Source organism: Lepisosteus platostomus, chromosome 21, assembly GCF_059453375.1.
Source record: "Lepisosteus platostomus isolate fLepPlt1 chromosome 21, fLepPlt1.hap1, whole genome shotgun sequence".
NCBI lineage: Eukaryota > Metazoa > Chordata > Actinopteri > Semionotiformes > Lepisosteidae > Lepisosteus > Lepisosteus platostomus.
This window is the reverse complement of record NC_142631.1, coordinates 17,705,197-17,732,486: the sequence shown is the minus strand read 5'-3', so window position 1 is coordinate 17,732,486 and position 27,290 is coordinate 17,705,197. Positions and strand designations below refer to the sequence as shown.

General features: G+C 50.3%; 1 protein-coding gene across 5 annotated transcripts in view; it reads left to right on the top strand.

Moving 5' to 3' along the window:
* Positions 1–27,276, top strand: part of LOC148644154 (mitochondrial adenyl nucleotide antiporter SLC25A25-B) — a 28,639-nt gene extending 1,363 nt beyond the window's left edge. Inside the window, exons 1-10 of one of the 5 annotated variants that reach the window (XM_088615379.1) lie at positions 6,416–6,940; positions 18,322–18,448; positions 18,687–18,774; positions 19,704–19,815; positions 21,846–22,004; positions 22,919–23,122; positions 23,237–23,344; positions 23,626–23,793; positions 24,017–24,167; positions 24,423–27,276. In XM_088615379.1, the coding sequence (XP_088471505.1) occupies positions 6,758–6,940; positions 18,322–18,448; positions 18,687–18,774; positions 19,704–19,815; positions 21,846–22,004; positions 22,919–23,122; positions 23,237–23,344; positions 23,626–23,793; positions 24,017–24,167; positions 24,423–24,607 (1,485 nt within the window). In that variant the 5' untranslated portion in view covers positions 6,416–6,757 and the 3' untranslated portion in view covers positions 24,608–27,276. Of the gene's footprint in view, positions 1–6,415; positions 6,941–14,985; positions 15,287–18,321; positions 18,449–18,686; positions 18,775–19,703; positions 19,816–21,845; positions 22,005–22,918; positions 23,123–23,236; positions 23,345–23,625; positions 23,794–24,016; positions 24,168–24,422 lie in introns of those variants that run through there. The other 4 variants (XM_088615380.1, XM_088615382.1, XM_088615377.1 and 1 more) reach the window with 4 other exon arrangements.
* Positions 27,277–27,290: the final 14 nt, after the last annotated feature.

Here is a 27,290-nt window from a genome sequence, read left to right as displayed (position 1 = left end):
CTTCACCAAAGACTGCATGTCAACAGTCCCAGTTACTCAGAAGTAAGGGCTACATTCTTAAATGTTGTTTATAGTCTTAGTGAGGATGGGCAGCTGTTATTTAGGAATCGGAGTGCTCGGGTGAAGTGGCACTATAACGTAGGGCTGTCTCACTTTGTGTGGTCTGCACACCGATATCGGCACATAACAGACCTGAAACGATGCAGTCAGATATCCGCCTCAAGATCAAATACATTGGCTGAGGTAAACGGGTCTTCCCCGGTCTAGATGTGCTGACAAGTTGGAAGAGCTGCAGAGCTCTCTCTGCGGGCGTCCAGAGCTGGAAACCGGGGTCAGCTCCAGTCCCGTCTGGTAGATTTCACCCCGGACTTCATCGGATTCCTGGATTCCTGAATCCCAGGGCCAAGTGCGAATGAGTCGCCGGGGCTCGAGCTGTGTGAGGAATCGGAGCTCCTCAGTGACCGGCAGCCCTGAAGGACACGTGAGAGCACAAGGACACCAGCTCCTGTCCTACTGGACACTGGACCTGAGCAACAGAGTGTCTCTGAAGAAGCTCAGGGCCCAGCCGGACTGCCAGAACCCTCATATCCTCATATACTCTCTGATACTGTATGACTTTATTAGATATAGCACCTTTAAAAGGTTCTTTTCAAAGCCTTTTTAATGCGATTACAAATGTTTGAAGAACAATATGCCGTGTCGGGTGGTGTGTAAGCGATTTTATGAACGTAAACGCGGGCCTGTCGTTGTGGAGGCTGAAGAAACACACGTGCGCTTCCCCTAAGGACAAACCTCATCGTGGGTCGTGACCTCTCGTGACCTCTAGTGAGGTCGCCCCCGCGGGATTGTACAGCCCTTGAGAAAGAGACACGTGCTCGCTGCAGGAAGGAAGCAGCAGCAGAGGAGTGCCGATCTGCACGCATACGCAGAGGGGCTGCAGGAGAGGGGTCTCTGCTTTCTTTCTCTTGCTGTCTGCTGAGCAGCTGAGTGGCAGGCCGCACCTCTGAATGTGAAGCGTCCGTTCGCGATCATGAATCACTTCCCGTCACCCTCAGGAATGCAGACTGCTGGTGAGCAGTTTAATCCCCTCAGCCCACCTGAGCGTCCTGACCAGTAAGCGAAGGTGTTGAATCCTGTGTTGCTGAGTGTGGAGGACCCCACTCTGACAGCGAAGGTGTTGAATTGCCGTTCGTGAGCAGAGGTGAGTCTCTGAATATGAGTGGCTGCTTTCGCCCTCTCGTGGCTCCGAGGTCTGCCAGTTTCTCTCGGTTGACTGTCCTGTGCGGTGTGGTATGATTCCAGTGTGTTCTGACTCCGGGCTGTGGTGTGCAGCCAGCCGCGGTCCAGCAGGGAGGGAGGTTGGGTGCGGATGAGTCTTGTGATTCACTGGGCTTAATGCAGTCACACTCACAATTACAGGCTTCTCGAAAACTGGCTGGAGCAGGGGATTTACAAGACAATGAGTGTCTAATTAACTCGACAATTACACTATCATTTTTTTTCGTGGAATTATGCTTTTGTGCTTTCTTTTTAATTAGGGGTGTCAAGACCTCTTAAGAATTTAGACCAGAAATCCGATTCCACTGGGAAAGTCTGCTGGGTTAGCAAACCTTTGTCTGTTTGACAGGAGATCCAGCCGGGGGGCGCAGGGGTTAGCGTTTCCGCCTCGCAGCGCCGGGGCCCAGGTTTCGGTTCTGGCCCTGGGGTGCTGTCTGTGTGGAGTCTGTATGTCCTCCCCTGGTTCAAGCGCGTTTCCTCCCACAGTCCAGAAACATGCTGCCAGGTTAGTTGGCGTCCCGTCCTGTTGCACGGCTTGCTGGGATGGGCTCCAGCTCCGCCGCGACCCTGGATTGGATGCAGCAGCTAGGAAACGGACAAGCGATCCATACTTGTGCCGTTGGAAGGAAAGGAGAATAAAACTCAGTTCAAGCTTTGTTTGTGCCGTTGACCGTCTGGGTTTAAGTCTGAATGGCTGCTCCCTGTGAATAACGGGCCGGGTGTGCTCCCTGGAAGTATCGACTCTATCTTTGAGAAGTTGTTTAACCCTCCTGAGCAATACACAGGGGAGCCTGTTTAGCGATTGTTCACAGTAGTCTTACATTCAGATCTTCTAACCCAGACGAGGAGAACACTCACCCCTCCCCTCCTCTCCTATCAGTTCATTGTTTTCTTGAGGATTAGTGTAAGCGAGATGAGTTGAGGTTTGCTGTGGCTTTCTTTGTCAACAAACCTCGGAGTGAAACAGGGCGTTTTGATTTGTGATGCAAATCAGGTGTGGTGACGTTGGGAACGTTTGCAAATGTTCTGGGCTGGATTTTCTCGGGTCAGTCGTGGGCTGTTGAAATACAGCATCACGTACGGATACGTCTTGCATCGGTTCAATGCAGTGTGCTTTATTTAAAGGGGAACTGCGATGCTGTTTTCGTATTTTGGGATTAGAAATAATCAGAATCGATGAGTGCATTTCAAATCGTAATAAAAGTAAAATGTACACAGCAAAAAAAAACCCCTCCAATTTACATCACAAGATAGGCTACATTTCCAGGTATGCCCAGAGCCATATTCTGTATATGAATTTAGTTTGTTGCCGACATTTTAATAACCGGTCTGAGAAGTTGGGGCTGCAGCTCCCCTTTAAAGAAGTTCAGAGACTGCGTCCCGGCAGTGAAATGCTCCAGGCTGATTCCAGGTCTGATCTCCCTAGAAGCTCGTTCTAGAGAAAAATGCAGTGCGTCATTCTAGCTCCATGAACACCTTTAAACTGAAGCTGTTTTTGGCTCAAGACAGATAAAACCGCACATTCAGTGTTTTGCACGTGATGAGCTAGAGAATGAGGGGGTCAGGGTTAAACTGCACCCCTAAAAGAGCCTTGTGTCCCCGCTGTGACAGTGCAACACTGATAACACTGAGAGAGGGATAAGCGTCCATCCAGGGTGTGAAGTGTTTTATAGGGTGCTATTAGCGTGGTGTTGCACAGCAGTGGGTGGCAGTGCGCACTGTTATTACAAACTGGCTGTTCCTCCTGCGAGCTTCCTGAGCACGACTGCAGGAGGCCAGCGTGGCAGAGACGCACGTGTGCTGTGCAGGACTTCCAGGCAGGGCTGGAACGCTACTGGGGAAAAAAAACACAGCCCTCCTTGCCAGAGAAACTGCAGACATAATTGTGGGAAAATCACTAGGGCTTATCCGAGTTTTCCTGGAATCCTTGTTCCTACTCAGCTTGCGAAAACTAGGAAGGGAGATTTCTTGGTACAGAACAGCGGCGTGTTTACCTTCTCTTCAAATTTCAAATTGGGGATTACAGGTTTGAGCCAACAGGCCTCAAAACTATCATTTGAGTTCTTTGTGCTTTCCTCATTTCTGTCGGCCGCTGACTCAAGCCTGATATCTTTCCCAGTCTTGGGCGACGGGGAGGGTTTCTGTTTTCATGGGGGAGGGGAGCAGTGTGTCCTCGGAGCAGCTGGAGGTGAAGAACGGCCCGCGGGGGAATTCGCACGGAGGTGTGACCCGGGGTGTGTGGGGGGTTTTGGTTGGGTTGCTGTTACTTTTCGTCGCTGATGGAAAAACACCAGCAAGCGCTGCTCTGTCACACCCACGGCCTGTCCATTTCTGACCGGGACTTCCTGGATGAGGAGTGGACACAGCAGTGAAGTGACATTAGTGCTGCTCTATGCTTGATTTCTGCATAGAAACCTTTCGAGATGCATCATGGTGGAACATTTGCCTTGAAAGCCATTTTGGAATATTCAGTGATTTGATTTGTTGTGTGAGAGAGGGGAAAAAATACAGTTCTATATCCAGATAATAATTATGTTCCTCCTAATAACGTCAATAAACTGTATTTATATAGCGCCTTTAAAATTGTTATCAAAGTGCTTTAAAGGAAAAGTACAAAAAAATAGTTAAAACAAATGAAAATGGTGGCAACAATAGGAGATAAAATCAGCACAAAGAAACACAGGGGACTACAAATGTAGAAGCATCATCATTATTGCATCAATTCCTGAAGAAGAAGGTTTTGAGTCGGGATTTGAGTGCGCTCGGGGTAGGTGACTCCCTGGTATCCTCAGTTAAACAGTGATGTCCTCCGTGTGTACAGTAATTGACTGTTACGGCTGGAATAAAACCCAGGAGACACTTAGCCCTCCAGGACTGAAGTATGAGACCCCTGGTTTCTACTGCGCTGCGGGGGAAGAGGGCCTTGAATAAGTGGGCTCCTGTCAGTGCCCAGGCCCAGCGGTGGTGAAGATTTTCACGAGTGTTTGAGGAGCCTAAGCTGTCACACAGCCTCTCTCGGGGAGGAGCAGACCGATGGGGCTCTCGTTCCAGAGCTCTGCTTATCACCGGCTGCGGCAGGCGGCTTGCGCTTATCTGGGGCTCAGCTGTGTTTCCAGGGAAGGCCGGGGCGAGCGGAGGCCCAGTCCTCTTCAGGGGCACTTCCAGCTGCGGGAGCGTCTCGGAATCTCTCAGGAGGTGGCTGTGAAACTCTTTCCAGAGACCTGATTTTTTTTTTCAGGCTTTGGAAGCTCAACAGTGAGGAAGACGATGGGAACCAGTAAAGATTTGTGGAAGATTAGTTTCACACTGAAAAATAGGAAGGCTTTCCGTGAAATGACACTATCACAGCCACTAAGAAACAGAGTGTGGAGAGGATTGGGTTTAAAATAATGAGATTGGGTCCCTTTGTTTGTCTAGGCTGGATTAAATAAAAGTCAGACCACTTCCTGTTATTGCTGGTAAGGCAGCAGACTCACTCTCTGAGCATTCACGCTGCTCAGAGGAGGGGTGTGACCGTCAGGCATCGCGCTCAAACCACAGAGGATGCTGCGTGTCATCCAGGCATGAGCAGGAGCCCGGCACCCTTCTCCAGCAGGGCGGTCATGAGTCGTGCTGCAGCGCTGTAGCCCCTGGGACTGTACCCGTCTCACAGGAGCAGTGTGCGCGTGAGCGTGTGCCCGGGAAGGCGGCTGTTTTCCCATGAGCTCACACCAGCACCGGCTCAGTTAGTCGCCCTGGACTTGCCGCCTCGCAGTGGCACACGTGACGGGATTCTCCGAGCGGCACGACAGCTACGCACTGTGTGCACTGTCTCGCGCTCACACAGACGCACGATAAGGAACAACTGGCCTGTTGCACTTGGGAAATGTATACACTGTAGTGGGTTGTCCTCGCGTCGGTATTCGCAGTAAGCACGTTTCTTGGATGTCGCAGAGCTCGAGGGAAAAGACTACAGGTTCTGTAAAAGCAATTCAAATGGAAGTGCTACAGTTTCTGATCCTCCCAGCAGGGGGCTCCCCCTCACTGGTCACTTGTCCTTCCATTTCATTGAGAAGCACCGTCAGGTCTCGTATTCAGCCAGGAGGTGGATTCTGAAAGCTCTCGTGTGTGTGTGGGCTTGACATGCTATTGCAGTGACCCCACTAAAGTCCAGCCTGGCTGCTGCTTTATTTAATCATTTGCACTTCTTGTCACTTAAGTGGAAAAGTCAAATTCGCTCATTCCTCAGAGTCGCGAGCCTCCTCCTGCCCTGCAGCTGGGCTCTTACCAGACGCCTGTGCGTCGGAAGCTTCCTCAGCTTCTTGTGCTTCCGAGGGCTGCTTCAACACGCAGGGATGCCCTGCACAGCGGTGGAAAGCAAGGGGGAGAGGCAGGAAACTGGACATAGTTCTAGTTTCATTTCGTTTGGCACTGGAGCACCATGGGCCACATTCCCTCCTCGCGGTTGAGTGCCGTCCAGCAGTACGGGCCGCTCTCCCTGCTCAGTGCCAGGGTACTTCCAGAGCTTCCGAAACGCAGCACAGGGACTCAGGAGGCGCCGCAGGCCCCAGCTGGACGGGCTGCTCTTCCGTGTGGAAGGGAGCGTAGGAGGGGGCTCCGGATGAAAAGACCCCTCTTGCCTGCCTGCCTGCCTGCCTGCCTGCCCTCTCCCCCTCTGCAGAGGGGGGGGTGTTGCCGTGGTGACGCCGTCAGGCTGCCGGGGTGGCTGGAAGAAGGGGAGGGGGGACACTGTCAGCAGATTTTCCCCGAGAAGAGGTGGGGGGGGTGAGCGTGCCTGAGAGAGAGACGAGGGGAGGGGGTGGAGGGGGGTGGCAAGTTCCTCTCTATTGATGGCAAGAAATCCATCAGCACTCAGGCCCTTTTCGATTGGCTGTGGGCACTCAGCCTCTTCCAGCAGACCTGCCAGTGTGAGGCCCGTGGATTGGCTGCAGCACAGCTGCAGTGAGGATGCAGGTCTGAGGAGGGCTGGGAGCCGGTTTGTACCGCATCAGTCCCTTCTGCGCTGGGGCAGGTTTCCCCAGCTCTCGTCTTCACAGCTCCTGCCGCCCTGGGAAGAGGAGGAAGAGGAGGATAAAAAGTCACTCTCTGTCCAGATCTGTGAATGCTGCTTCTTAATTTCAAACGCATAGGTAAATCAGCCACACAGCCAGACGGCCGCGCTGGACCGGCGCAGGCGGCTTGAAGGAAAGCCACAGTTCGGACTCTTGCTGGCGGATTAGACTTTCGTTGCAGTCTAGGGCAGCTGAACAGAAGTGTTCGGTGGGGTTGATGTCCCCCGGCGCGCAGCTCCTCGTGTCTGAGAGGGGGGCTCTCTCACCAGGGGTAGCGCAGGATAGTGAGGCGTAGGGGGATTTTCTGGAAGCGTCGGCCGTGATGCCCGCAGGCTGTGTCCCGGCGGACGCGGCGGTGTAGCCTGTCGGCGGGGGAGTTCAGCTGAGGGTGCTGTCAGACTCGGGTTCCGGGGTTCTTGGGGGCAGGGATGGCGCAGGGGCTGTGGGAGTGCCTGTCCCGCTGGTTTGCGCCGGCGAGGGCTCAGGGAGAGGAGCGGGATGCCGAGAGGAAAGCTGGAGCTCCGGGAGCCAGGCAGGGGAAAGAGGAGAGCGTCAGGACCGAGAAGACGACGATGATCATCGTGGTGGCGCCCCCAGAAGATCTCAAACAGGTACCCCCGCCACCCACGCAGCCCACGGCAGGGCACCCCGCGCGGTGCCCACGCTCCGCTGGGCCTCAGGACTGGCGGCTGTTCTCCCTCCAGACGACAGTGATTTCAGTATTGGACCGCTGTGATTTCGGCACTGGCCTGAAGTGCAGTCTGGGTTTAAGCCTGTAAGCGCTGTCTGATCGTGGGGCTCCAGACATGATCCCTAGTGTGGTAAGGCTGATGCCTTTCAGCACACGACTAGCTAAACCTACTGAAATGTGTGACATTGTGAACTGGAGGTGATCACCCATCAGTACTTCCTCTAGCTTCCTCTGGGAAGGGGTTGGGCTTCTGTAACTGCAGCATAAGCAACAGAAACTTCGCTTCCAGGCTTGCCTCTAGTGCCATTATTAGGGAGTTCACGTCTGTGAGTGATGGAAGAGTCAGAGGAGGCCTGCCTGATGTGTGCACTGCAGAGAAAGCTTACTCAAGCAAGTAGATGGGATATCTAATCCTGAATCTAAGGCTGTCTGCGTCAAAATGGTGGGGAGCAGTCGGTAATTACTGTACTGTAATCCTCCGTCTCGGAGTGCTTCCTGTTCAAGGGATGTTTTCTGCATCACCTTCCTCCGCCTTGTGCTCTGCAGACTGAGCCCATGCAGCCCGTTGTCTCGTGTCTGGGAGAGAGACAGGAGCTGGACCGCGGGTGAAAATGTGTCCGAGCACAGCGGCCCTTTACCACAGGAGCTTAATTTCGAAAGCTCTTTAGATGTCGTCTTTTAGATGTGCTTTTGAATGGAGGTACAGACTTCACACAGTTGTTAAAGGTCCATGGTACTCTCATAAAAGTAGAGGCGTTAACCTTAGTGTCGTGGATAAACTCCATTCTGGGCCTGTATCTCCTGTCCTCCCTAAATTCCCCCTGCAATTCAGTCAGGGGGGCCGTTTCTACCTCCTCCTGACCTGGGGCGCAGTGGGGCGCAGTGGGGCGCAGTGGGGCGCAGTGGGGCGCAGTGGGGCGCAGTGGGGTGGCTGCCGCAGATGCAGTCGTGGGCATGAAGTGGTTCCCGTTCCTGTCTGTGAAGAGCATGGGGGTCCCTCAGCGTGGAGCCGGCTGTGTGAATGCAAAGAATTAAGACGAGGTTTAAACAGCGGGCTTTGGTTTTCTGGAGTGCGGTCCACGTTTGATTGGAAACCCCAGCCCTTAAGAGGCTGCGTCTCAGGGTTTAGAGGAGTCGTGAGCCCATACCGTCATTAGTATGCGAGTGTGGGAGTGGCTTTGAACTGCGTTCTAGCGGAGTCAGCTCTGCCCTCAGGACCCGGCTCTTCCCTGACCAGAGAGGTGCAGAGCACTGCGCTGGACGTAGACAAGGGAGAGGAGAGAAGGCACTAGAAGGGCTGTGGTTCGAGACCCTTTGCCTTTCCCACAGGGGTTGAGCACCGAGCTCCACCCAGGACGGGTCTACCTGGGGTCGTCCTGCTGGGCCCCTTAACAGGGGACTTGGGCCACTGGCTCACATGTAGTCTGAATGTGTCATAGGGATGCAGGGATGTTCTGACATGGAAAGTATGAAACCAGCACACAGCATCCTTCTCATGGTTGTGTATATGGGCAAGGAGTACAGCTCACCGCATCGGGAGTACGAGGGGCTCAGGCCTGTAGAACTGCCCCTCCTTCCTGCCCGTCCTGTTACCCAGGCGCGCTGCATGTGGGACCAGCACTGGTATGGAAACACAGGTTATAAAACCTGGCTTTATCCTAGATTTAACAAGCAGGGGAGACGGGTTTTGATACACACTTGTGCAATGGAAGCTAGTCTTGCTTTTGCAATCGATACATTGAGCAACTTGGTGTCATTTGCTGTTTCACACTTGGCGCACGATGTGCAGCGGTCGTGCACCGTCAGCAGTCCACCTTGCCTGTGCAGTGGTGTGACAGTTCTGGCTCCAGGACTGTACAGACTCCTGTTATGTATTTACAGGAAAGTCATGCCAACCAAGCAAGAAAGAATGTGCACCAGCAGTGCCCTGATTTCTCCAGCTTCATTCAGGAAAAACCCATCCTCGCTGGGCACGGAAGAATGTGGGCACGTAACGTCCCGTTTTCGATTGTCTTTTTCATCAACAAGAGCCAGGAGAAACAGGATACAGTTATTTTCATAGACAACATTTGTAAGAGTTCTAAAGAGGTTAACTAGCCACAGTTCTGAGAAAAGGTCTTAAAAGTGTACAATTTCGCAGGTGTTTTGGAAACACTCCCCTTGTAAGGAATTTGCTTCTGTAAAGTAAGAAGCAAAGAAGCAGAACTTTGACGTGTAAGGATCACTTCCCAGAGCCCCGAGTCCCAGCTGTGTCTTTGCTCCTGTTCAGTTGCTGGGTGCCGGGCACGGCAGGTCATGGCAGTAGCAGCAGGGTGCGAGAGACTGAGGGCGACTCGCTCGGCGTGTGATTGTAGCAGTGGGCTTTTAAGGAGCTCCAGATCGTCCAGTACTGCTGCAATCCAATCTGACGGCAGCTGATACCAAAACGAGCGGTCTTCATGTTCTTCATTGCATGTTTTGAACTCTTCCCTTTTCTAAAGACAAACTCGGGTTCCCTACAGTATAAAACAGATTCTGTTTTGAATTTGCAGTTTTTGCATTTCTTACCCAAAGTTGTTGTTTGCCCTTATTCCAGAATGCCGGAACGCTAGCCAGAGTGTCGTTATTCTCTCCCTCTGTGAAGCTGATCTTGATGGCAACTTTAAAAGAAATTTAAAGTAAAAGGCTTCAGCACTCCTAGGATACTAGTATTGAGTGGTCCACATTGCATCTCAAGTACTGTCGCAAAAACAAATCAATAAAGGTCTAGAAAGCTGGATTTTTTGTTTCAATGTATAAGATTTTTGTTCTTATACATTCTTATCTGAAACGTTTCACAGATGAGCTTTTTCATCTTACTGGGGCATTTCTGGGGGACTGAAAAATCACCTTGAATCTTGAATACCAGCTTGAGATCAGAAAAAAAGGTTTTCTCAATAGCTTGCATAACCCTCTGCCTTGTGTTGTTTTTGTACTTTTACAGTATGTGCGGGTTTACAGCTCGGTTTTGCCCGGCAAGTATGAATTGTCTGAATGTTCTGGATTTCAGCTGATAAGATGTACTAAACCCTGTCGTTAGGCTTGATGCACACAGACGCGTGTTCAGTGTTCTGGCTGTTAGGCTCCGCATTACGTAAGCAGACAGTAAAACCTCCTCAAGACGGCAGGGGAAAAAACAAAGACCTTGTCCTGTTTTTGTATAAACCATGACCGCCCTTGTAAATATTACCTGACAGTAATCGCGCTGCACGGCTCCTGAAAACAGGTTTAATGATCCTGAGTGCACGTTGTCACAGAGCTTGACCCCTCCGAATGGCCGGGGTTGTTATTGTTGACTGCTGAAAGGCTGAGTGGGCGGGGGCGGGGGGTGGGGGGGGTCCGCTGGCTTTTGGACCCCCCTGTACGGTAAGTCCTGTTTTTATCCGAGTGTCCCTCTGCACAGACACGTGCAGGGCTGTTGTTGTGGCTGGCTGCTCTGCTCCCGGCTCAGAGGATACTGTACATGCTCACACATGCAGTTACTTCCTCTGGCATCTGTTGGCGTTGGAGTGACCGGTGTGGTCAAACCCATTCGATTCCCTGAATTTCCTGTGATTATTTTACTTTTCTCCAGTGCAGCAGGACGTGAGCAACGCTGATCAAGAGTATTTGATTCTTTCCATCCATCCATTTTCTAATCGCTTCTTCTGATTTGGGGTTGGGAGCAAGGGAGCCGGAGCCTATCCCAGCAAGCACTGGGCGCAAGTTTGTGTACAACCCTGACAGGACGCCATACAATCGCAGTACACGTCTTCCTATCGCTGTAATAAAATCATATTCTGTGAAAACATATGTCAACATTAGCTTGGAGGTTGTGCATCATGGGCCATTACTATAAAAGCATTTGTTCTTGTTTGTCCTGAAGAAACAAAATGGACGCGTCGGCGTGTATTAAGCATGTTTGTGTGTTCTCCCCGTGTTCACGTGGGTTTCCTCCGGGTGCTCCAGTTCCCTCCCACCGTCCACAGACATGCTGGTCAATTGGCTTCTGGTAAAATTGCCCCTGGTGTGAGTGTGTCTGTCCTTTGATGGACTGGCATATTGTCCAGGGTGTGTCCTGCCCGGCGCCCACTGCCTGCTGGGATAATTAATAATAAATCTCCTTACGCTTCTATAGCGCTTTTCTGGACACTCCACTCAAAGCGCTTTACAGGTAATGGGGATCCCCTCCAGCCCCACCAGTATGCAGCCCCACCTGGATGATGCGCCAGTCTGCTCCCCACACACCAGCTCTCAGTGGGGAGGCGTGATGAAGCCAGTTCAGAGATGGGGTTATTAGGAGGCCATGACTGGAAGGGCCAATGGGAGATTTTTAAGGAGCACAGAGAGTCAGGACCTCAGTTTTATGTCTCATCCGAAGGACAGCTCCTTTTTACAGTATAGTGTCCCCGTCACTATACTGGAGCATTAGGACCCACCGCAGGGTGAGCGCCCCCTACTGGCCCCACTAACACCTCTTCCAGCAGCAGCCTCAGCTCTCGCAGGAGTCTCCCCTCCAGGTACTGGCCAGGCTCTCACTGCTGGGCTCCAGCGGGCTGCCAGCTGGGAGCTGCAGGGCCACAGGGCTGCTGGGATAGGCTCCGTCTCCCCCACGACCCTGAAATTGATAAAGGAGTAAGAAAATGGATTCATGGAAACCTACACACAGTGTGCACCTTTTAAAAATCCCAAATAGATAGATATACACGTCTCCTTGTCTTCCATGAAGTTTTTAAACATTTAATCTGTTGCTTTAAAGGACATTGAAAGGACAAACAGGTCCGGACACAGAGACAATAAACATGCTCTCTGACCACAAGCCAGCTGCGTGTCCTGTTCCTCAGGGCCTGCGCTACCTTTCCCTTGACTCTTTAAATGGTCACATACAGGCCTGCAGTCCACCCGTGTTGTATGAACAGTAGCCTGGTCACAGCCGCCTCTGTCCTGTGTTCGGGATTTGCCTTTCGCTGTCCGGTGTTCTCTCCCAGCCTGGAATCGGGGCGTCATTCCTGGACCTCGCGCAGGTCTGGTTTCGCTCCAGCCCGAGCCGGGGGCTGGGGCGTGTGACCAGCCTATAAATAGGCGCCTGAGTGAAGTGAAAGCTGAGCCCCCCGCGAGGGGCGTCAGGGGGTGTCCGGCCAGGAGCTCCTTACACCTGGCGCAGGTGGTCCTGTGTGGGGTCTGCACCTTGGAAAGAGAGGCTGCAAGAGCAAGAGGGGAGAGCCTGTGGTCATCACGTCCCTCCTCGTGTATCGGCTCCAGCGTCTCGTGCCTTAATGAAGGGGTGTGTACCAGCCTGGCTGGCCCCGAGCGTGTTTTCTTGGCGTAGCACCCCGAAACGAATCCGCCTCTGCCTTTCTGCCCACCGGGAGCCTCCTGCACGCGTCGCCAGGCCAGGAGGAAGATCCCGACGGCTGTGAGCCCTGCTGTTTCTGGCCGTGTGGTTAAACACGTGGGAAAGTCTGCTAGGTCAAGACTTCTGCAGTCCGAGCTCCTCTCCTTTTTTCCTGCCGGTGCTGCGTGACGTCTCCGATTTAAATTAGGGCAGGATCGCGTTCGGTTCTCTTCTGTAAAGCGGTTTTCAGGCGAATCTTCCAAAGTGAGAGAAGGGCTTTTACCAAGTGTAGTGTGTGGGATTTTTCGTGATCGCAGGCGTTTCAGTCCTCCTACTCAGCCTAAATGAGTCATAAGCCGCAGCAGATGGCTTGTCTGTCATTTGCATTTTTTTTTCCTGAACATTCCTGAAATCATCCATTCCTGCCTCCGTTTTAAGGGATTAATATCAAAGACCAGGTCAAGTACTAAAACACAGTTATCAGACCTACTGTAAGTTGTTAATTAAACTGTATGGGCCTGCTGTGTGGTTGTAAATACCTGCACCACTAAGGAGCAGCCAGCTATCGCTAAATCAAGCCCCCGTTCATCTGCGCCTCCAGATGGAATTCACTGTCCCGCCGCCAGCTGTTCCCGGGATAATAATAATAATAAACTTTATTTTATAAGGTGGCTTCTCAAAGCGCTTTACAGGATGACAATAACAATAAATAAGAAGACTACAACAATAAATAAGAAGATTTCACAAGATAGGACACAATTATAATTACAACAATAACAATAGAGGAGACCGTGGAAGGTGGTATTTAGAAGAGCAGAGGGGTGAAGAATGGAACCAGTTCAGTAAAGGCTTTTCTGAAGAAGAAGGTTTTGAGTCTGGATTTGAAGGAGATGGTTCGAGTTTTTAAAGGAGCAAAGGTGTCGAGGGTAGATAAAAGAGCATTGTCAAGTAACTGTATTTTGTCCTCTAGAGGGTCAGAGGAAGAGAAACAGGATAAGGAGGACAGAACAGAATTTGCAAACCTTGGGTGATCAATTGATCGCCAGTTGCGGAAATGTACAGAGTGTGAGGGGGAGTGTTAGAAACAGGTAATTCCAGATTGAAGAGAACAGCTAAGAGGTCAGAGAGGCCTAGGTCAAGGGGAGAGCAGTGGGAGACAAAGGAGCCATTTGCAATAATTAGATCTAAGGTGTGTCCTTTGTTATGTGTAGGGGTACAAACAAACTGAGTGAGGTCAAAGCATCCCAAAAGAGAAAGGAAGTCTTTCTCTTTTGGGATGAATGTGGCCGCTTGAGTAGCGCAGAGCTGTACAGTGAAGTCGGATGGAAAGACGAGCCGTGTTCCCTGTTGAGGAGAAACACGACCAGGCTGCGGACCCCTCTCCTCTGTGTCTTCTGAAATGACCCAGTGGGGCAGCCTACTGCACCACTGGGTGTAGACTCCTGTGAGCAGGGGCAGGTGATCGGTCAGCCTGGTCATGGGCTGTCGCTGTCTCCGTAGCGAGAAGAAGCGAGGATTTTGTGCAGCACTCTCATGATGTTAACTTTCTGTATTAATCCTTAAATTCAACATGCCTCAGTTTATCAAGGGGATAGATTTGAATCTGTAAAGGATGTTTGAAGGATTTTTATGTGCAGTTGTGTTTTTTTTAACAGCAAGGGGATCACGTGTAATGCGTATTAATGCAGTTCCTTGTGGTTGAAGCTGGCAGCGAGCTCCTCAGTGGGTTTAATCCTTTGCTTGTCAGTTCCAGAATAGTGTAATCGACTGTGAGGGCAGGCAGAAAGGGAATGCAGTCGTCCAGCGCTTAATCTGTTATGTCTTTTCTGGAGACATCGGACACATACTGTCTGTAAGAAAGCAGGTTTGTGAAAGGATGAAAAGCAAGATGCTCATTTCTCCAGCGGAAGTAACTGCAGGGTAGCTAGCGAGAGAAAAGGCGTTCGGCTCACGTCAATTCATGTGCTGCAAATGGGTCTCTTGTGGGAAACGACACTAGCAAAGTGACTTTCTGGGATTTGAAAGCACCTTTCTTACGTCAGTGACCTCGCTTTCCCTCCCCCGCCCTCCAAAACATCATGTTGACGTGTTGATACTGTTCTGTGTAGTTTTCCGTTTCTGCGTTTACGATTCACAGCCGCACGACCGAGCGGGGTCGTGGCTACACACCAGTATTCACGTCTGCGCCCCATCAGCTGACAGGAGGCCGCTTGTTAATGAAATTAAAATACTGTTCGATGATCATTCTTGGTTCCGTCCTCCCATATTCTAACCTCTTACTCCTCTTGCTTATATTATTTAGATTGCATAAAAAATCTGTTTGCTTCGGATGCAGCCAGCTTGCCCTTTTTTATTTTTTATTTTGCTTTCTGAGAAATCTTTTGAAGTCCCTCCTCGCCAGTCCCCCCTGCCGTGGCGCCCGGAGGGACGGGGAGTCAGAGCGGCAGACGCGTCCCGCCCGCCGGAAAGCCTGCCACTTTCGCCGGCATGACGCAACCGTCTCGGGGGCCGGGGTACGGCACGCGGTTGTGATTGGCCCGGTTAATTGACGTCATAATGACGTCGGAGGGGGAGAAAGCCGACGGTGCGGACCAATGGGAGTGCGCCATGGCCTAGCGTGCCCCAGAGTGGGAGGAGCTTAGCCGTCGGCCCTACATACCATGTGCCGGCCGGCCCTCTTGCCGGCATTTCAGAGCAGAGTTCCGGTGCGGGAGGCAGAGTAGGGCTGCTTCTAAGTTATTTATTTATTCACTTATTTATTGTTAGCGGAGTAATATGCTGTGCCTGTGCCTCTACGTGCCTCTTCCTAACTCGGATCAAACCGAATTCGAGTACTTTGAGTCAAACGGACTACCGTCGGAGCTGAAGTCCCTGTTCAAGCTGAGCTTGTTCCTCCCGTCTCAGGAGTTCACCACCTATCGAAAGTGGCGGCAGGTGAGCTGGGGGGGTTCTGGGTCCAGGGTTATTATTACCTGCAAGCTTGGTCCTGCCTGTGCGGGACGGGTTTCGAGTTCACGGGACACGAACACGGGTGATATTGGGTCGAAGTGGTTATGTCTTGTTTCGGGAAATGAGCGGAACCCACTAAACTGGGATTGCGAAACGATTCGGGTTTTTTTTCCCTTTTTGCGATCAGCGTTGGTGTATTTGATTCCTTGGTTTTTAGATTCTTACTGTTGCGGTGGTTTCCGATATTGTACCTCTCTAGACGAGTACAGTACGCAGTTATGTCCCCTCGATAGCGGGAAGTCATTCAGTTGTTCAGCTTTGTAAAAAAAAAACCTGTTTCCGCTTGCTGGGAAAGAGCGGTTTCCTGCTCGTTTGGCAGATGGCAGTATCGGTTTTGTTGAAGGCTGTGAAGGGCCGGAGTCGCGAAATCATGTTTTCTGTGAATGGGGAGGTGAATGTCTTCCGACACGGGTCCTGTTCCCAGCAGACCGCTCAGTGTGTATCGCCTTGGGACATCTAGGACAATCAAAAACTGCAAGAGGCAGCTTCATTCATTTTCAGTCATGACGTCTCTTGCCTTTTTTTTATTAATAACCCGTGTAAAAGAATGCTTGACCTGTTTTTAACCGCCGGTAGACTAACCTGAAGTCTTATCGCCTTATCTTTGCCCTCTGCTAGAGCTGCGACGTGGCTTATAGACGGGGCGAATATTGTCTCGCTATAAAATCATCATTTAAAACCAGTTCTAATTGCTGTGTATCCCTGGGACGTGATAAAACGGTATGGTTCTTTGTCATAAAAAATAAGAAGTACTCGTGTTGTAGGAATGCTTCCTTTGATAGAAAAATAAATCGTTTTTCAGTGTTGTACAGTAGTGCTATTTAAAGGTGCCGGGGAACTACACTAGCTACTGCCAAATCTCTGTAAAGACAGCTATGTGAAACGGGAATATCCAATATTAAAATTGACCATCAGTCAGGCGCAGTGTGGAGAGGTGACACTGCAGGCTGAGGACCTTTACTGATGTGTTCAGCTTTGTGCCTGGACTTTGGCAGCGAGACGGAGTCCCTGCCTTTATCTCACAGAAATTACAAAAGAGCGGAATTTGGCACTTGAGCTCCTCAGCCCAGCCAAGTCTTGTCAATCTTGGAACCGATGGTGATGCAATTCAAATCTGTAGCAGGCGGCACAGCGGCGCAGTGGTTGGCATGGCTACCTCACAGCGCTGGGGCCCTGGGTTCAGTTCCTGGGGCGCTGTCTGTGTGGAGTCTGTCTGTCCCCCCCCACAGTCCAAAGACAGGCTGGTAGTTTAATTGTCACCTGGGGAAGTCACCCCTGGTGTGAGTGTGTGTGTCCTGTCTTGTGCCCGCTGCCGGTGCCCAGCTCTCCTGTAGCCCTGACGTGGTCAGAAGATGGGTGGATAAAATACAAAGCTACTGACCAGCGTGAGACAAGCAGCAAAACAAACAAACAAACTAGGAGCAAATACTGCCAGCTAACGCATGAAACACGCCTGAGCTCTTTCTCACTGCTGACGGGGGGGGTGTCCCATTCCAGATGGGATTAAGGGACCTCTCGTCCAGCGAGCCCGCCTCCTCTTTACTGTGCAGGTCTTCTGCCGTCGGTCATGTCAGCTCCGCGCGTGAAACAATGCTTACTTCCTGCCTTCTTGGTTCCTGGGAATGCAGAACACGGCAGAATTGTTCGACTGCCAAGGGGCCCCCAGTTTGCAGGTGTTGGGGAGAGCCGAGAGCACGCCGCTGACCCGCGGGTTCTCGCTGTTAGACGCGCAGACGGACAGTTGGCGGCCTTCCACGTCCAGCTTGGCTTTCACGCGGCCGCAGGCATGGTGACAGTCTATAAATTGCCTGTACTGTATGACCTGGCAGGCTCGGTGGTGTTGCTGCACGCTGGCAGGGCATCAGGATTCGTGTCGCAGGCGGCAGCAGCGGCGCTGTCGGGGGCCCGGGGCAGTCTGTGCACCACAGATTTCGTCCTCGCCCCCGTTCGTGCCTGGGTTTCCCCTCGCTCTCCCAGGCGGCTCCGAACAAGGGGCCGTTTGTCTTGGAAGAAAGAGAATCTCGCCGGGGGGTGCGGTGGGGGGGTCTGGGACGGTGTGGGGGCGTGCCCGGGGACAGCGGAGCGAATAACTGGAGAGGTTTACTGTTCTGTTTCTGCTGCTAACCTGTGGAGCCCCGTGAAGTCGCAGTAGGCTTGGGAATTAAGAACAATTCACCTCGAAACCCAGTGCAGCCGCATGAATAGATTGCTATTGAACCTGCTGTGTCAGATGCTGGGGCTTTGTGGTGTGAGAAGGGCCAAGACCCCATGACTGGCTACAGTATCAGGTGATGCACCAGAGCACTCCTGTGCTTCTGTGGCCTTCCGTTCGAAATCTCCTGTTACTACCCTGACATTCGTTACAGGGCTGTTCTAATTAAGGACGTGTTGGTTGTGTAGTACAAAGGCCAGCAGGATGTCGGCTAGCTGGAGGTCTCGGAAAAACACTTGGTTCCCACCCTGTGAGTCATGACTCATTTACATGTGTTTTCCTCGTTCCGTTTCTTGGGAAATGTATGAAACACATGCCAGAGATAACGCGGTCCATAAGTTGATGATTGGAGAGATAAGCGAGAAAAGGAACTGGTCACTCAGCCCTATCGCGTTCTGCGCTGGCCTCTGCCTGTTTCATCCGGGCGAAGGGCTCATTCATGCGGGTCACATGCCTGTCCTTGCTCAGTGGCCTGCGTGTGTTTCTGCCGTGGAACACTGCCCGAAGCGCTCCAGGAAGTGGGAACCTGCCCTTTCCACCCTCCTGGCTGGACAATCCGGTTTTATCTTGTACCCGATACCTTCCTTTCGGATGAGCAAACAACCCAACTAGGTGGTGGAAAGAGCATCCGATCGGCCACCTCTGTGGTGTCTCTCGTTGAGCCGAGAGCAGGTGCCTTTTCCGGTGGTGGCCCCTCGCTGACCCCCTTTCCTTGCCTTTTCCTAAGTTTCGTTCGTTTGGGTTTCAGAAAATTGTGAAGGCCGGGGACAAGGACCTGGATGGCCAGCTGGACTTCGAAGAGTTTGTCCACTACCTCCGCGACCACGAGAAGAAGCTGCGGCTCGTCTTCAAGAGCCTGGACAGGAAGAACGATGGTAAAGCACGCCTGTGTTGAATGCACAATAAGCAGGCGGAGATTTATAGTGTTTCCCTTTTACATTTTCCTTTTAAGATCCATTTATCTTGATCTAACTGAAAATCGATGAACGATTTCAGAGACTGTTTTTGTGGTGGTTGTACAGACAGTACTAGGCTCTTTCACGCAGTGTGAACTTGTATTATTGTGATATTTCGTGTTGCCCGTCTCTCTGACTCTCCTCCCTCCCCGCGCAGGTCGAATTGATGCACAGGAGATTATGCAGTCGCTGCGTGACCTGGGCGTGCACATCTCCGAGCAACAGGCGGAGAAGATCCTGAAGAGGTGAGGCAGGGCAGGGTTTTTCCTGTGCTGGCTGCAGGTGTCGGCCTGCTTTCGGTTTCTCTTGTAAATCAGCTCTGTGTGTGTCCTGCTGTCTCTTCTCGCTCCCTGCGCTGGATAGGTTCCTAATCTGCCTCACTAATGCCTGGCTGGTTTCAGCTCACGGTAAAGCCCAGTCATCTTAATATAATATAAATGTTACTGGTAACAAAATGGTCTTTCTAAGCTTAATCCAAAATCATATCCTTAAGTAATTTTGGAAGGCCTTGATGTGACATGATAATTGTTAATCTATCCTGGGTTTAGGAGGAATTATCCTCTCTTTATTACACTATAGTGTGTGTTTTCCGATAGACAGAACAACTTTTTTCACATTTGTTCATTTGCTTATTATTTTCCTTTTTAGAATTATTTCCCAAACCGAAAGTTTCAAACTATTTTCAGATTCCTTGGGTTAGTTTACTCCTATTCAAGGGAGAGCACCTCGATGGTTAGACTGTGTGTGTGCATGAAATGGCTTGTCTACAGTCCTGTGCCTCTGCAATGTGTCTTCACTTCTCCTTCTTGCTGTCTCGTTTGTCTCAGAATAAGGAAGGGTCAAAACTGGGCCCCTATAACTTAGTAAGTAAGAGATGCGCTTCCTGACCATGTGCTTGGCTTGGCCGTCTCGTTTCATTTCAAGCAACAGCTGTTAAAGTCCAGCAGTCAGTTTGGTTAATTCCCTTAGCCCCCCACTTAGTCCTGAATTTTGTTATTTTGGAAATCCATTTTGCTTTCATCAAAAAGTCCCTGGGCAGCACATGTCATGCACAGCCGGGCATCGCAGTATTGGCAATTTTTGTTTAAAGCATGTGGCCCAGTGTCCCTTCACAGCACCTTTTACGGATCTCTTACTGTAAAAATATTCATGTGAGCCCTGTTCTCCCCCGCAGCATGGACAAGAACGGTACAATGACCATTGACTGGAATGAGTGGAGAGATTATCACCTGTTGCACCCAGCCGATAATATTCCCGAAATCATTCTGTACTGGAAGCACTCCACGGTGAGTACAGACTGCATGTTCTCTACTCTTTTCCTTCGGAGCTTCCCTGTTCCCTGTCACTCCTTCTGGACCATGAGGCCCTGATAGCATTAGACTTACCTCTTAAGCCTGATTACACTGCGTACATATAACTGGCTTCAGGTCAGGTGAGACTTACAAGCTAAATGTGCTCTTGGACGGTCTCCTCTGAGTGACATTGCTAATGCCATCACAGCGCACTGACATCATCAAGTTTACAAACAAGAGAAGACCCTTCATGCCACGTAGCTTGATAGATTTGCCATTAGCTGCTAGTTGGTTTGAGGATCTCATGCCATTAGAGTTAAAGGGTTGTCTAGTCCTAAGTATAGGTTTGTTGAGTCTGAAGTTGAAGTTGCTGCTTAGGCAGGGGTTGATGTTGTAGTTTTCTGTTTTATTTGCATGCTAAAAGTTAACCAACACCCTTGCATCAAGGGTGCCCTGACTGCCTGAGAGGGGAATCCAGAAATATTCCTTTGCAAGAGTCACCTGGCAGAACACCCTGATTTGGAAGAGCAGTTTGTGCGACAGACGGATTAATAAATCTGGAGGCTATGAATAGGAAACAGGCCGTTACTGAGCTGTTGGCATAATCCCCTTACAAAGCCCAGGCTAAGGTCAGGGAACATTCACTCTTAAATCACTCGGACTAGACCCCAACACACAGCGCTAGGGCGGGTTATGTAATTCCTTGTGCCATATTAAAACCAAAGGTGTCAAAACATCTCTCTTAATTCGTGCTGGGGACAGCCAGTGGCTCCTGACACTTTCAGATCACAAGGAAGGTCTAAAATTAGCCTTGGTCACATCGTGTTACTGCACTCATGTGCTGGCTGTGAGGTGTGCTTGTTCTGCAGGCTGTTGGATCTCTTGTGGGAATCGTTTTATGATGCACATTATAAGCTGTGACCTCTATAAATTAGTTACTTAAATCTTTAAGGGCGTAGACGAGAAGCCTCAGGCTCGTTCTTTAACCTCAGAGTAATATGTGCCTAATTTATTGAGTATAAATATCGGTGAGAACAGCTTGACACAATTAAAAAAACTGGGACAGATGAATATCCTAATTGAAATTTCTGAGACGATACTTTTAATTGCTGATCCCTTTTTAAAATCCAGCTGCTTTCACTTAGCTGGTTACAGGTAGAGAACAACAGAACATTTTTCGGTTAACTTGCATCATATTTTATGTATTTTCTCAGCAATGAAGGGGATTTTGTTTTCTGCCAGTATTGTTTGACATATGATCATAATTGCAGAGTCCTGTCCTGAGAAATGGATGTTTTTCACTCGGTTAGATTTTTAAAGAATAGCTTTTGGTGCTTCAATTGTTTTCTGGAAGTACCACCCAATTTAAGCACTATTCTTTTTTTTTTTAAAAAAAATTTGATTCCCTTTTTCTAGTTCAGATGTTTCACTTGGTTTGCCAGTGCTCTATTTGTAAGGACATCCTGTTATCTTATTTGCCTGTAAAAGAGAACCAGTGTGGCCCATGGCCGGTGCAAGTCTGGAATTAACAAGCACTTTTGAAAGAGCTTCTGAATGTCACAATTCTGTACTTCAGCCCTGGGACATTCTGCAAGAGCTGCATTCCTTATTGAAAACCCTTTCAGCGCTCAAAGAGCTCCCTTCCAGCTGTGCTCTATAGCCGACACTCTCATTAGAAATCTGCTTTTCTGATTCACCCTGGTGCATTTCCAACGCTGCGTTCGTTTTATGAAAGTTAATGTCAGCATTTCAGTCCCTGTCGAGTTAAAGGAGGTTTTATTCTTGGTGTCATTATTTTTAGCTTTTATCTTCAATTCTGGTCAGAAGTGTGACCCCCTGTACTGACAGGCCTCGGGATATTAATCTGTATTTCCAAAACGTGCTCGGAGGAGCGTGGGTCTCTTTCCTTGGGTCGTAAGGCTGGTCCTACTCCACAGCACCCGCTCACGGAAAGGGAGTTTCTGACATGCAGGCGACTTTTCTCTTTTCCTTATCTGACCCCCTTGGCCCTTTTGCTTTCCCAGATATTCGATGTGGGCGAGAGCCTGATGGTGCCGGACGAGTTCACGGCGGAGGAGAGGAACACGGGGATGTGGTGGCGCCACCTAGTGGCGGGCGGAGGAGCAGGCGCGGTGTCCAGGACCTGCACAGCCCCTCTGGATCGGCTCAAAGTGCTCATGCAGGTAGGAAGCGGCTCGGCCACAGCGACAGGCGTTTCTGTAGACGTCCGCGGTTTCCTGGACTGGTCGTTGCTGGTTGCGTTGTGTACATGAGCGTTTTTGTTGCCAGTGCATCCAAATAGGCCTGTTGGGATGTGCAGTTTGTGCACTTTGTGTCTGTTTTTCATTGCAACACCACCAGACATGGCTCCGTCATCCACTTGGGGCCCTTTATATAGGAAGACCTGGGACTGTGAGGGGAAGTGTGAGGTCTAGGAGAAGAAGCATAGTCTGGCGCTACAGCTGTGCGTCACGATGAGGCCGGCTGGAAAAATAAATCCAATTCCAAAAATAAAAGGAGATGGACTATGGAAGTACACCAGTTATGCAATTCATGGGAGCTAAAAAATAGCTTCGCTCTCTGCTCCCGGGTCGCAATTCTCTAGTGTTGCAATGGCGGTTTCCCAACAGCAGTAAATGAGTTAATGAGTAAACGTGCCAGCGGCGGGTTCGGGAGTCCACGCACCCTGTGTTCAAGAGGCCGCCGCCGCCGCTGGGATGAGCTCGGAGCTCCCGAGCCAATCGCGAGCTACAAACGCCAGCGCACCTGTGGCTCCGGCTGGGGGCAGGTCCTCCGTCCCGGCGGCCGACGTCAGATCTGTTTGTCCAAAGCTGTTCTCAGTGGGCCGTGGAAAGTAGGGCAGTATCACCGAATTGTTTTTTACACTTTGCCCCCCTAGCAAATAAGTAAAGTGCACTGGCTGACCAGATAGATCCCCATTTTTGGTAAAATGGTTATCTTAAAAAAAAAAAGGTTCACGCAAATTCTGGAACTGCTGTTTACATTCGTTTATTTAAAAAGTTATTTTTTTACTTGTTGACATCTTGAGCAGTGCGGGTGTAGTAAAGATAATGAAGGCCGTTCTTCTCCTCATCAGTGCCTCTCTGTTCTCCATCATCATCACCATCGTGCTCTGTGTGGTCTGCAGGTTCACGGGTCCCGGGCGAACAACATGTGCATCGTGGGAGGATTTACGCAGATGATCCGCGAGGGCGGGATGCGTTCCCTGTGGCGAGGAAATGGCATCAATGTCATCAAAATCGCTCCCGAGTCGGCCATCAAGTTCATGGCGTACGAGCAGGTGGGTCACGAGAGCCTCGCTCCGCGGTCCCCTCCGTGATGCTGGCGTGCACGTTCAGATGTCTGTTGAGCGCCGCGGAAGAGACCGTCTCAACGATTGCTTCCCTGGTTGCAGATCAAGCGCTTGATGGGCAGCAGCCAGAACTCGCTGGGGATCCTGGAAAGGCTCGTCGCCGGCTCCCTTGCAGGAGCGATTGCACAGAGCAGCATCTATCCTATGGAGGTGAGAACTGTGCCCGCTGTCGGGGTCACCTGGGAGTCTGGGATCAGGATTTCCAGCTTGGGGGTGGCAGTGGAAGAAGTGTAATATGGAAACTGAATGCTGATTGTTTTTAAACAATCATACTTTATGAGTGCGGTTACTGTTCCAACATTTAATGCAACATCTTCTTGAGTTTCATTAAAAAGAACTAAAAATGCGAGAGAGGCGATTTCTGATTCTCATGGTATGGAACAGCAGCACTGCCCAGGGCCTCGGTGTTGACCTGTCGCTCGTCTGCCCAGGTCCTGAAGACCAGACTGGCGCTGCGCAAGACGGGACAGTACTCGGGCATGGCGGACTGCGCCAAGCACATCTTCAAGAAGGAGGGGCTGGCTGCCTTCTACAAGGGCTACGTTCCCAACATGCTGGGGATCATCCCCTACGCTGGCATCGACCTGGCGGTGTACGAGGTGAGTGGACAGGAAGCTCGGAAGAGCCTGAATTTCCAGTGCCGGCAGCACGGCAGAAGCTCTTTATTGTGCTCATGCGTGCAAGCCCTGAGCAATTCACACCCAAATGTTGTATCACACTTGCAAATGGGAAGCACGGCAGGCCTTTCCGTGTGCAGATCTCATTTCTACATACTCCCCGCAAGTCTCGCTGAGGTGATCGCCGGTTTCTCGTCTTCTCCAGACGCTGAAGAACTCCTGGCTGCAGCGGTACGCCACCGACAGCGCTGACCCTGGCGTGTTCGTCCTCCTGGCCTGCGGGACGATGTCCAGCACGTGCGGCCAGCTGGCCAGCTACCCTCTTGCACTGGTCCGGACCCGGATGCAGGCGCAAGGTGAGAGAGAGGAGGCGGCAACTCCCGCGGTCCCCATGGCGATGTCCGCTAGGTTTTTTTTTTTTGCTCAGCTCACCTTCTGTCCTGTTCATTTAACTCTGTGGCACATTTGTCACTTCTCCAAAGACTTGTTGAATTCCCAACTGTATAGTACAATATAGTATAGCATGCATGTGCAGAGCAGTAACTGCAGCAAGGCGAAGGAATGGCAGGGTGTCGGCTCTTGTCCTCATGTTCCTCTTCCTTCCTCTCCAGCCAGTGTAGAGGGAGCCCCTCAGATGTCCATGACGGGGCTGTTCAGACACATCCTGCGGACCGAGGGGGCGTCGGGGCTGTACAGGGGGCTGGCGCCCAACTTCATGAAGGTCATCCCGGCCGTCAGCATCAGCTACGTGGTGTACGAGAACCTGAAAGTGACTCTGGGGGTGCAGTCCCGGTGAGAGGGCGGGCGGGGGCGCAGGAGGGACCCAGAGAACAAGAGACTGCAGAATCTCTGGTCGAGAGGCCCGGGGTTGCCCGATCATCTCATTCTGTGAATGTCTGAAAACACTAGGAACTGGAAAGCTACCGATCGATAGCGCCGCTGTGACACTGTGAAACCGTTGGACATTTGGAAGGTTCTCAGTTCAGTTTTTTTTTTAATCCCAGAGGGACATTTCCAAGCAGTAGTTGCCTTTTAAGTTTCAGAACCCCCTCCCCCCCCCCACCCCCACCCCAAAACAGATCAGTCATTGGACACGCGCAGCGCAGCTCAGCGCTTGTGATCTGTTTGGGAATGAGGACGCCTCATCTCCCTCTGGGGTCCACGATACCTTCTGTACTCCACTGCTGTAGCAGGTCAGTGTTGCCCTGCGTCCCCTGAGCGGAGCACCTCGACGCAGAAGAGCCTGTACAGTATTAGAAAACCTTCTCACCTCTTCCCTTCCTGCTGTTCTAACTGCATCCTCCCTGTCGGGTCTGGCAGGACTGGGACTGTGCCTGCTTATCTGCATGGCTTTAAAGAAAACTGCCACCAAACACACACACCTGATTGAAGGGCTCTTTTTAACTTATTTAAATCACCCGTGTACCTGTTATTTTTTTAATGTACATTTTTAGTTCGTTTTCAGGATAACGCATTCTTATATATGTCCGATGAATTTGGTCTAAATTGTCACCTGCTGTTTACATTAGTTTGTTTTTTTATTTGCTTTCCAAAATGTGTAATTTGAACTGATTTGTTTGTCTCCCAACCCAGAAAAAAAGGAACCAAACCTGTATACGTGCTGGGGGAGGTTACTTCTGTTGATTTAGTCTCTAAAACAGTGTGGATGGGGAATCCGTAGTGTCTTAACTGTCTGCTTTGTCTAGCAGAATGAATGAAGAGAGGGGTGATGAAGCAGTGGAATAATTTATTTTTGTATGTATCTTACAGTGCTAACCAGATATTTATTTTAAAATGGCCTGTTAAAAAAAGTTATAAATTGTATGTTGTAAGGAGTTTGCATGTTTAAAAAGACAAATCAGCATTTCATTTCAAGTGGGTTCTTTGCTTATGCCCTCAGGAGCAAATATGCTTTATTGGACCTTCCTGACTGCAGTGTTAGTCTGATTGGAATCTTAGTCTTTGCAAAATTGACAGTTCCAGCAAGTTGCCTGATTGGGCAGGGGTGTCTGAAAGGAAACCTCAGAGTCTGCAAGGGAGCTCAAGAAATCAAAATTACAGGGGCTGCCAGTCTTAGCCTTAATTGATTATATTGATAAATTAATTGGATAATTTTCCTCTGCATTGTTGTGGGGGGAAAATCGCACTGTTACAGAAATCTGCTCTATAATGAGATGTTGCAAACCTGTGAAAGGAGGTGTGATCCATCCATATTGACTGAGGATTATTTGTGCCGAGTTTTGAGTCCCAGAGCACTGCTTTCCACCTGCTTCCGAATAACTAAATATTCTGCTTCACACTCGAGCACTTTAAAATGCTTTAACCACAGGTGAATGTTTCTTGTACTTGGAAAGACAAAAAGGCGGCCGTTGGAATATGTCACAGGTGTGATTTTTTTGTAGCATTAAAATTGTTTGGTAGGGAGTTTAATCTGTAGTCCTAGAAATATTAAGATGCACAATAGTCTGATGCTTCTAAAAGTGTAAGGGGGTGAAAAAGAATTGTACAAGAGGGATAATTATGGTTCAGTGTTTTTGGCACTCCTGTTATGCTGTCGAACCAAAACTGCCTTGTTTTGTCCATCTGCACCTCAATGCCGAACCCGCACGCTGTTCAGAAAGAGAAAACAGAACTTGCCTTACTCCCGATGTACGGAACGCAGATGAGTGCTAGGCTCTGTGGGACTCGGCGGCTCCTCTCTGCTGTCGGCACAGAAAAAGGAGGCTGTTCGGGTCTCGGAGTAACCGTCTCGAACTCGGTAATGTTTCTGAGTGGCAGCCCATTTCTTCTTTTTCCCCGTCTTGAGGTCCTCCAATTTTGCGACGGCTCAGGTAGCCGAGAACAGAAGCTGCCCGAGGGTCACGCGTGGGCGGAGTGAATGTGCACAAGGCCGAGAGAGAGGGACACGTGCCTTCTAAGAATGTGGTGTGAAACACATGACCTCCTTGCGCAGTTCAGTCAATGTGTTCCTATACTAAGATTTGCACAGTGGCTGCAGAGTGATGCCCCAGGGGCCCTGTTAGTCTATTCCACTTCAGTATGTAGAGAATATATATTTCTTCTCATGTCCTCCAGATTGATTGCCGCTTTTGGAATCTCGCAACTGCTCTTTCGGTGTATTCCAGCAGCCTGACAAGATGATGTGAATTTGACGTGTATTATATAGCATCTTCCGTGGTCCAGAAGTCTTTTTCTAAAGATGGGAGTGTCTCCTTCAAATCTGAAACCTCCCTTGCTCCTGCATCCATGTCCCGCTGTGAGAGGCGCTGTGCCGTTTCTGTGCGTGCGACTCATGCCAGTGCTCGCTGAAATATTGACGTGATGCAAAGATCAATGCAAGATATTTGTTTCAAACGATACTAATTTTGTCCTTTGTAGAGTACGAGCGAATTAATGAATGTAATGCAAATGTATTTATGTTAAAAGGGGGAACAAGTGTCAAATAAAGTTCTTCTCTTAGACGAATTTTATTGTGCTGA